Source organism: Rhinoderma darwinii, chromosome 12 (genome assembly GCF_050947455.1).
Source record: "Rhinoderma darwinii isolate aRhiDar2 chromosome 12, aRhiDar2.hap1, whole genome shotgun sequence".
Taxonomy (NCBI): Eukaryota; Metazoa; Chordata; class Amphibia; order Anura; family Rhinodermatidae; genus Rhinoderma; species Rhinoderma darwinii.
The window spans coordinates 81,427,520-81,438,877 of NC_134698.1; the positions used below are offsets into that span (position 1 = coordinate 81,427,520).

The 11,358-nt window shown below is 43.1% G+C and overlaps 1 protein-coding gene across 2 annotated transcripts in view; it reads right to left on the reverse strand.

The window, feature by feature from the left end:
* Positions 1-9,713: 9,713 nt before the first annotated feature.
* TUNAR (transmembrane neural differentiation associated intracellular calcium regulator) overlaps positions 9,714-11,358 on the reverse strand; it is a 17,674-nt gene continuing 16,029 nt past the window's right edge. For both annotated transcript variants that reach the window (XM_075843695.1, XM_075843694.1), the window contains one exon: positions 9,714-10,448. In XM_075843695.1, the coding sequence (XP_075699810.1) occupies positions 10,263-10,448 (186 nt within the window). In that variant the 3' untranslated portion in view covers positions 9,714-10,262. The remainder of the gene's footprint in view (positions 10,449-11,358) is intronic.

An 11,358-nucleotide genomic window follows, 5' to 3' on the forward strand; every position in this document is an offset into this window, starting at 1 on the left:
TGTGAAAACCAGAGGTCCAACCACTAGAAATATCTCTTACAAAAAATATAGCACATTTGTGGAGCTCTTAGTGGCCCTTTGTGTTTTGCTATAGGCCCCTATGATTTCTGTCTGTGTACAGTATAGTCTTCTATAGAAGGAGCCTTTCATTGGGGGTGACCGTCCGTGTTTATCATCCTACAGGACCAGAACATATCATCAGGTCTCATCCTTCTCCCCATTCACCAAATTTCCATCCCAATGACCTCATCTGACATTAAGACGTGTCAATTAAAATTCGCAATTCAATTAATACAAGAATTAAACAATTCGCTGTTTCTACGAGAGCCATCAAATCTGAAGGGGAGGGGAGGGGGAGATCTAACAACGCAGAGCAAATATTAAGCTAATTAATCCTTGTCAACACATCAGTTACATTAAACAATCTTCCAATTAATTATGCAAACCGTCGCACAGTTCAAAAAACGTGAACGTAGCCGAGCGAATGACAGGCGAAGGTCGCGCTTTTGAATTCCGGAGCCTTTCGAGGCTGCCGAGGTTCGGGGCTGTTTGATGCCTCCTTGAGGATTTTGTCCTATTCTATGAATGAGATGTTACCTTTATGGCTCAGAAGAAGATTAAATGTGACCTTTGAATACCCTACAATTACACGACTTTAATAAGTATCGCTGTTAGGATGGTCTTGACAAGCGTCTTCTGCTCCGACGCGCTAAAAGTCCCGGCTGAGTGGGGGAGGGGGAGGGACATGAACCTTTCATTAGTCACCGGCTTTTATATCACAAATCATTGAAATAATAGTCTGAATAGTAAGTAATTCCTGCAACACATAAAGGGGACCATAAAATGATATAAAATGTTGCAGTTCAAGGTCGCAGCAACAAATGTATCCAAAATGATCCCCAAATAGATACTCAAGACAGAAAACATGACAAAATAACATGAACAGGGGGTCCAGGACCCCCACTGATGCTTCTTCTCAGGATTGTACATCTTCGATATAACCAGCTATTGGCTTAAATGGTTTTGTAGCTTAAGGCCTTGTTCACACAGTGCAGATTTGATGCAGATTTTGAAGCCAAAACCAGACACAGAACCTAAACAGAAGAATGTATAAAAGAAGGTCTTAAAGTGTCTCTTCTCCTGGATTCAAATCTGGTTTTGGCTTTAAAAAATGCATGCAAAAATCTGCATCAAATCTGCACTGTGTGAACAGGGCCTAAATATCCACTCTGAAACAGCATAACAATCAAAATAGGTTCAAAAGTCTGTGCAGATTAATCTCATAATATAGCGGTCAGAGCACCAATTTTATGAGACAGAGCTCCAAACCCCCTGCAAAGACAGTTACATAATAAAATTCTGCCTGCAGCTACCACTAGGGGGAGCTAACTGCATACAGTGTTATTATTGAGTACAATGTATAATCTGTATGCAGTGAGCTTCTGAACTCCCCCTGGTGGTGACAGGAGGCAGACAGAATGTTATCATTTAATTATATGTCTACGCTGGGGATTTGGAGCTCTGTCTCAGAAAACTGGAGCTCCAACCATAATAAATGAAATTATTGTACAATATTTGTACTTTTTTTTCACATTTCGTGAATAAGGGACAGATCCAATAAAGCTTGTGAGACTGTGGGCCCTTTTACATACCAAGCCCTTGTGCAGCTGCACAGGTCGCACCTATAGTATGTCCACCCCTGGCTCTCAGCCAATCAGCACATGACGTGAGCTTTTGAACTATGTCCGAAATGGAATTTGGGGAGCACAAATCTTAGAAGCTTCTTACAAAGGGCTCCAGCTGGTGACCCATTCCCTTTAAATTGTCCTTATATTTTGGACTAAGTTTCTCCTTAACTGGTGTTTCCTAAATTAACCTTCATACATTATGAAGGTCAAAGACTCCATTCAGTTCCCTAGAATTATCTAAGCGGTTGTGAACGCCGCCCGCCGCCCCATTCACTCTGATGCCCATTAAAACAACTGAACATAGAAAAGAAAAAGAAACAGAATGAAGATGTATTTGTGTGAGCTGCGGCTGCCGGATCAGATCAGCGACCCCATAACACAATGTGACTGATAAAATGCGGAGTGAAGGGTGCAGCCACACGTAGCAGAGAGAGCGCAGGTCAGGACGATGATGCATGTGCTATGGACGCCTTCTGTCTGAACGAATGGACTTCACCATTGCTGAAAGCAGGGACCGGCCCACCGGGCATTGCCAGGTCTGTGGATCCCTCCATACGGGTAAAAATAACCCTCCAGATCCTGGGGATTTCCCTGTACAGACAATGATGAGAACTGGGCAGTAGATACGTTCTGCTCTGTAGAACGCCAGGACGAGTGTTGGCACCTTTAGTGTTGGTAAAGACTTATGGGAATCCCATGGACGCACGGTGGTCCCGATGACGAGACTGAAGCTTCATCGTACGCTGGACGTAGTAGGAGAAGACCCAACTTAATGGGAAAGATGATTATGTGAAGATGGGAAGAAAAGAAGAAGACGAACGGCAACAAGAGGGACGGAGACAATCACAGGAATCAGGTACAAGACATGGAGAAGCACAAAGATCCAAATACAAGATGGGACATTGTGGAGAAACACTGGTCAAGTGCGAGGCCGGAGCTCAATACAACCTGATGACACAGTAATAAGAAGAATCATCCATAGTTATACAGGGAAATCAGGTCAAAATAGATAGATAGATAGATAGATAGATAGATAGATAGATAGATAGATAGATAGATAGATAGATAGATAGATAGATAGATAGATAGATAGATAGATAGATAGATAGATAGATAGATAGATAGATAGATATGAGATAGATAGATAGATAGATAGATAGATAGATAGATAGATAGATAGATAGATAGATAGATAGATAGATAGATAGATAGATATGAGATAGATAGATAGATAGATAGATAGATAGATAGATAGATAGATAGATAGATAGATAGATAGATAGATAGATAGATAGATAGATAGATATGAGATAGATAGATAGATAGATAGATAGATAGATAGATAGATAGATAGATAGATAGATAGATAGATAGATAGATAGATAGATAGATAGATAGATAGATGATAGATAGATAGATAGATAGATAGATAGATAGATAGATAGATAGATAGATAGATGTGTTTTATGTTACGATAGTCGTTATTAGAAGCAGTTGTGCTCTTTTTCGGCCTCTATCACTGGGACACAGGGCCGGCCTGGTGGTGATGGCGCCCCGTGTGAATGGCCGGCCTGGTGGTGATGGCGCCCCGTGTGAAATTTTCTTTCGGCGCCCCACCCCATCATAAAAAAATGCCCCATAAAAAAAGTATAGTGCCCCCACGCAGTATAATGCCCCTTTAGTGCCCCCCATACAGTATAATAATAATAATGTTTAATAATACAATATATTTTAACCCCTTCAAGGACACAGTATTACGCCCCTAAGTGCCACACACAGTATAATGTCTGCTTAGTGGCTCCCACATAGTATATTGCCCCCCTCCCATGGCTCCCACACACAGCCCCCTGTATATAGTGCCACACAGCCCCTTGTAGGTAGTGCCAAACAGCTCCCTGTAGGTAGTGCCACACAGCCGCCTTGTATATTGCACCCCCTCCCTGCCTTCCTGTAGGTAGCGCCACTGTAGCTCCCTGATGGTGCGGAATCCTTCTGTAGCCGGGGATTCCGTGCCTGGAGTCCCGACGGGCGGCATGGGCGCCCTCATGCCCGGTGTCGCCGCTAGCAGCCGCTATAGCTGTTACAGCGGTAGCGACGCCACTGAGTAAAGAAGCGCTTAGTCGCCGGGCCCGGGCGCTTCTGAAACAAGCATGGGAAGGGAGCCAGCGCAGCGACCCCTTCCGCTTGGTGGAGTGTTGCGCTCTGTGCAATGGCACAGGTCGCACACCCCTAAGGCCGGCCCTGCTGGGACATGAGGCTGCGTCTTCTTGTATTGATCACCTCTTCATTTTGGATTGTACTTTTCCCTGCCCCTTTTATTCCCCTCCTCATATTCTCTTGCTACATGCGGCCCTGTCCTGTATTATGGGACTATTGCTCAGTTGACTGGGGGAGGGGGCAGATTACTATTTGCGCCAACGTTCCTATTGCCTTACAACCAATAGATCAACCAACAAAAGTACAAAGTACCGCTGCCATTGTGAGTAAACCACAGGCAAACTATAGGGGTATGTTCACACTGAGGAATTTTAGTGTCGGAATCTGCCGCGAATTCCGCCTCTAAATACCGCCTCCCATTAATTTCAATGGGAGGTGGACGCTTCTTTTTCTCGCTAGCTGATTTTTTCAGCTAGCGGACAAAAGAAGCGTCCTGTCCGATCTTCAGGTGGATTCCGCCCAAACCTCCCATTGAACTGAACTGCTGACGGCAGGAATAATTCCGCGGCAGATTTTGCGGTGGGACCCACCAAGCAAAATCCCACCGTGTGAACATAGCCTAAGATGATTAGTTAATGTCCCACAGTCTCCCCGTCTACGCAGCATTTCTGGATCCCCTTTGTGATGACTCATATCCCCTGCGGCTCCGCGTGTGTAACCCCCTTTGAGACGGAGGACTGAGGAAGGCTATAAACCAATGTAGGAAAATATGACATATAAACAAAGCAAAAACACAAACAACCCAACGAAGAGCGTCTCTAAATGCCATTAGCTTTGACTCCACTTGGCCGTGCATCAAGAACTGGTGACAGAAATCTAATGGGAATTTCCAGATACAGAGGTGAAGCTCGGCAGGAACAAAAATAGATACAAGTTATCCACGCAACAATGCAACTTCATCCTCAGGCGATAGATTGTCACATGGCCCATCATCAGTGGACCCGGAGAAACCCCGAACACAAAGAAAAGAGAGTATTGCAAATACCACTCATATAAAGTCATCATTGACAACCAGTTCTGGAAAAATTATGTTTTTTGTACGGTTTTGCAATTTTGTAGCAAAGAAATAGCATAAAATGACAGCTTGTTACTTTGTGGCATTAGAATTATAGCAATATGAATGCCCTCCAGCCCCCAAAAAAAGATCCAAAATGATGTGCTGATTAATATCTTAATATATACAGAGCTCCAAATCCGCTGTATCCCCATAGAGTCAAATAATAAAGTCCACTCTGCCTGTAGCCACCACTAGAGGGAGCTCAGGAGCTTACAGCAAACTGGGTACAATGTATAGCACGTATGCAATAAGCTCCACCTAATGGTGGATGCAGGAAGTCATAATTTCATAGTATGTCTATGGAGAGGATTTGGAACAGTGTAGCAGAAAAAATGAGCGCTGACCACTATAAAGATATATATAGAAATTAGCCAGCACAGAATTTTGGACCTAAAAACAAAATGGTGTTAATAGGTGGAGAATCACAGAGCTGATTGCAAGGGGTCTGGCTGAAAGAACCCCTGGCCATCAGCTGCTGTCCCCTGTTGAAGGTTTTAGAGTGCCATGTAATAGGTGGTGGCACCGAGCCCTCCGGAGTGAGTGTCGTTCTTTGCAGGAGCGCTGGTCCTAAATACCCTATTAGGATCTATGGACAGGGATTGTCCTTAGAGGACGACCACTTTAAAGGTTACACACGTCTAAATGCATCTAGTAAATCATGAAGCAGCAAAAAGTCTTGATTAAAAAATCTCCCATGGTTTTATGTGTTTCCATGGTTACAGACTACATCCAATCCTCCTGTAGTCATATATTGCTCCCTCTGCCTCCTCTTCTTCATAACCTACAGATTAGTAGAAAAGGGAGCAGATGGAAGGGACTAGCTCAGAACTTCAGAATCAGACTACACAGGGTTTATTTGTAGTCTGTAACCATGGAGACACACATTGGTTTGCACGGGAGCTGTATACACACAATTTAAGGAGATTTTTTTTTTTTATCAAGGCTGCTTGCAAAATTGCTTTATATTATTTGAGATGCATTGGAGCAATAAACAAATTGTCTTTAAAAATAATCAATTTATTCAGGGATTTAAAGCTGTTTGAGGACAATCCTGAAAGTCCAGGTTTATCTGAGCGGTTGGGAGCTCCTGCCACCCTACAAGAGTTATAGGACCAAGATCCCAATTCTATTGATACCTTATACTAACATATATCACTGCGCTCCCCATACACAGCAAGGAACACCAGCCATACATAACTGCAGATTCTCCCCCCCCCCCTCTATTTAAAGGGACAGTAACATAATGTGGGCAGTCCATTCTTGTCTTCCTCACGGTAGGATGACTTTATAGATTTGCATGAAACAGGTTTTTTTCCAAGGCACAAATGTATTTACAGACACGAGGAACAGACGGGAGAAACCATCTGGATGAAAGCAAAAATACATCTGCCATCTCAGGGACAAATATCTATAAATAATGATGTACTGAAGAAAAAGTGTCCGGATTAACTGGTAGATTCCGAATGTCTCGATCCTTCTCCGCCTGTCAGTACAAGCGAGATCCTGCATAGTCCGAGTGACACTGGTTCTATAAAAAAATATTATATATTTAAAGGTATTGTTCAGTTTTCTGTTATTAAAGTTTAAGGAAAAGTTCTACAACTTTTATGTATATTTTGTGTTTTAAATCCTTGACATTTTCAAGATCTCAGCTTGCTTGCTGTGAGCGACCAAAAACATGCTTGCTTGCATCCAGAGACTGAAAACCAATCCTGCTCCCGCAGTTGAGTGTAAGGGTATGTGCACACACACTAATTACGTCCGTAATTGACGGACGTATTTTGGCCGCAAGTCCCGGACCGAACACAGTGCAGGGAGCCGGGCTCCTAGCATCATAGTTATATACGATGCTAGGAGTCCCTGCCTCTCTGCAGGACAACTGTCCCGTACTGTAATCATGTTTTCAGTACGGGACAGTAGTTCCACGGAGAGGCAGGGACTCCTAGCATCGTACATAACTATGATGCTAGGAGCCCGGCTCCCTGCACTGTGTTCGGTCCGGGACTTGCGGCTGAAATACGTCCGTCAATTACGGACGTAATTAGTGTGTGTGCACATACCCTTACAATGTATCAATAAGACCAGGACAGAAGATTATTGCTGCTGACAGATACAGAGGAGAGGACGCTGCTACTGATATACATTAACCAGAGGGTGCACAGGTAGCAGTTGTACCTGAGCCCTTGTGCCTGAGGGAACCTAAAGGACCTTCTGCCATATAAGAAGGCACCAGTATTATAAACAGCACATAGTAGGTGGGGGCCCCGGTACAGACTTTGCATTGGAGTCCAGGTGCTTCAAGTTATACCTCAATTATAAGACACCAGCAGCTGTGTGAGCAGGACAAGGTCAGGATAAGTTTCCTTCAGAACAAGAGATAGATTTGTGCTGCTCATGTGTTTAACTTATATAAATTTGTCTAAACTGGAAACAATTGTAGCAAACCCTCAGCTGTTGGAAGTGTTCTGTACAGGGCTTTCGCAATTTGCGTCATCAATTTTGACTTTCTGATTTTTCTGCCGCCCCTGGGGGGAGGGACTTAGCAGAAGGGGCGTGGCCACTGGCAGCCTGACGCATTTACAATAATTTATGCCAGAAATTAGAGCAGAAATCTACGCCGGATCGTACACGAACACCTGAAGGGGCGACAAATTTATTAAGAGGCGTGTACCTCTTAAAGGGAGACTATACTTTAAAAAAACTTCTGACATGTCATAGTCAGATGTCAGAAGCTTTGATCGGTGGGGGTCCGAGCACTGAGACCCTCACCAATCGCTAAAATGAAGCAGCTGGGGGTCCTGCAGGAGGGGTTCATGTCAGTAGATGGTATAACGGTAAATCCCCAGCGTAGACGTTACCCTCGCTGTTACGTAGAAATCCTCCGAGCTGATGAATCTCCGTCCGTGCTGCTGCTGATCTGTGGGACTTGACGGATTTTTAATTAACAGTCCCTCCTGCTGTAATTGTCAGCGGTCACCTGTTAAAGACATTGACAGGTATCGTGTAGTCCCTACAAACCCTTCATAAGTTTCTCAGTCCTCAGTTTTGTCCGCAGCAAAGTGACACCTAATAAAGTCATTTTTATGTGAAGTTCTATGTGAACATTGCGGATAAGAACCCCCTGCACTGCCAGCATCAGGCAATACTGTATATAGAAGAGAGGGGGCCCCATAACAAAGATCGAACTAGCCCCCCATTATGGAACCGGACTCCTCTAGGAGTTCTGTACAGGTTCTCCTACCCAATAGCAAAGGGATGGGTCTAACCAGGACTGTCCACCTCTCCCTCTAAGGGCCCCATAGCAGCCTCATGGTCTTCCTCCTTAATATGTACGCCCTCCAAGACAAAACATCTACGAGTTGTCTTCCATTCAGGAATTTGGTAAAGATGTGAGCCAAACCCTATGGGGCTATAATGTTATATGAGTTGTCACCCGGCTGCCTCAGAAATAGATCAAACTAATCAGCCAAAACTCCAATTAATAGTTATAATATTCTAGATGGATGACATCAGCATCAGATATAAATACAGCATTCTGACCTACTTAAAGGGACACTGACCCAAAAAGCAAACGCTTGTCTATTGGTCAGTCAGTATTGACTTCTGCAACATTCCAGAACAAACCAACCTATAGAAATCTCAGAGAGAAGCAGGACCCCTTCACACCCTGGTTATAGATGAATTGTCAGAAAGGGGTGGGGCTTAATTAGAGAGGCGTGGCTTGTTTTGTCCAATGTCTATTGCAGTCGGAGTAGAAGGAGGAGGTTTCTGCTGCCTCTGAGCCAAAAATAAAAATGTCCAAATCCTCCCCCTTTTACTAAATTTATTGTTCTCATAGTCTAAACTCAAGAGGAGAGAGAAGGAGGTGGAGATAAAATAGACGTCCCCAGAAAAATAAAGAAGGAGAATATAGAAAACTAGTTTTTCTTAATTTTTAAGCCGATAATCATGGGGCCTCATAGCTGAATTTAGAATAAAGCCCCCGAAATATTTCTATTCCACGGCACAATGATCTGGGATACTGAGGTCAGATACAAATGAACTGGGACCCGAGTGGTAATAATCCATGCCCTGAGATATTAAGGTAAATGATAATAAACCATGATCTGGGATACTGATGTAAATGATAATAATCCATGCCCTGAGATATTAATGTAAATGATAATAATCCATGCCCTGAAATACTGATGTAAATGACAATAATCCATGCCCTGAGATACTGATGTAAATTATAATAATCCATGCCCTGAGATATTAATGTAAATGATAATAATCCATGCCCTGAGATATTAATGTAAATGATAATAATCCATGCCCTGAGATATTAAGGTAAATGATAATAAACCATGATCTGGGATACTGATGTAAATGATAATAATCCATGCCCTGAGATATTAATGTAAATGATAATAATCCATGCCCTGAGATATTAATGTAAATGATAATAATCCATGCCCTGAGATACTGATGTAAATGATAATAATCCATGCCCTGAGATATTAATGTAAATGACAATAATCCATGCCCTGAGATACTGATGTAAATGATAATAATCCATGCCCTGAGATAAGTAAATGCTATCATAACTTTTTCCACTGTCCCCACTCCCCTCCCATCCCGTCACGGCCCTGAATTCACCATTTTATGTTTTAATGCCCCTTTCTCTAAAATTGCTATAAATTGACAACGCCAGCCAGCCGAAACAAAAAAATACATAACATTGTCACACGCCGTTTTCCGTATGCAGCACGTAGTTTAACGGAAAGTTCTTTTAATTGATATTAAATCCCAGATATATTTGGTACATGCCAGAAAGTATTGCACTTAAAGTACAGATGAAAACATTCATATCAACAGGAGAAAATTCAAGAAAGAGAGAAAAAAAATATTTTGTGACAGAATTTCATTATGTGGCTCCGTCTCCGTCCCGGTGCTCGGTCTCCGTCCCGGTGCTCGGTCTCCGTCCCGGTGCTCGGTCTCCGTCCCGGTGCTCGGTCTCCGTCCTGGTGCTCGGTCTCCGTCCCGGTGCTCGGTCTTCGTCCTGGTGCTCATATGAGTAAATCTGGAGAAAAAAATGCGCGGCCGTTATGCATCCAAACGTTCCGTTCCCAGGAGGCTCATTTCCCATCGGTGGTGGGTCGTAACGATATATACAGCAGGTTCCGCGGTGATGATTTCCAGTGCAGGTGAAAAAGTTTACCGTTTATTTTGTTGCAAAGAAGAAATTTGCGTTGCTTGTGCTTCATCTCAGGCCGGAACGTCTTAAAGGGCCGGCTGCATTTCATCCATTGGTGACATCTTTAAAGGGTAGTATAAATGTAGACAAATATAATGACAATCAGGTTGAGGATGGTCCCGATAATCCCCAGCATGGCCAGAATTGTCTCCTCTGTGCTCTCCTTTTCTTGTCTTCCTCTGTCGTCTTCATTGCCGCCAGTGATTACCATCTTGGTCATGAATTCCAATGTGCCTCTTCCCTGCCTTACCTAAAATCAGAAGAATATGGTATTAAATATTATCAGGTCTCTAGCTTAAAGAAATATCTGCACTGGCCTGAATATATATACATGTATGTATTTTTGTTGGTGGAGGGTACCAGCTCCTGTGGATACATTTGTACTGCACCCCTTCTATTTTTTGGAAGGACCAAATGCAGAGAACTGATGCCATAAGACTCCCCAAATTATAGTGCCGTACAACGCCGCCATAATGCCACCAAAGTGTTGACCAATAGTGTCATACAGGGAAAGATGCCAATGCCATAGAGTGCCAAAATAACAGCACCATCCAGTGCCTACATAATACTGCCATTCTCCCTACTCAATAGTGTCATATAAGTGTCCCACAGTACCACTACATAGTGCCAAATATCAGCACTGTATAGTGACTTTACAATACAGCCCTACTACCTGCACAATACTGCCTTACAGTGACTAGGTGATAATGCTACACTGTACCAAACAAAAGTGCCACATAACAGAATCAAGCAGTGCCAATATAAAACTGCCATACCACCTACACAATAGTGTCATACAGTGAACAGATAAAAGTGACACAAAGTACGCAAATAATCCCACAACATAGTGTGACATAACAGTGCCATGCAGTGTCTACATAATACCGCCATATTGTCTACATGATAGTGCCATACAAGGAACAGAACACAGTGCCACATGTAATACCCACAGACAGTGCCAAATAAAAGTACCATCCAGTGCTAATATAAAACTGCCATACCACCTACACAATAGTGTCATACAGTGAACAGATAAAAGTGACACAAAGTACCAAAATAATCCCACAACATAGTCTGAAATAACAGTGCCATGCAGTGCCTACATAATACCACCATATTGTCTACATGACAGTGCCATACAAGGAACAGAACACAGTGTC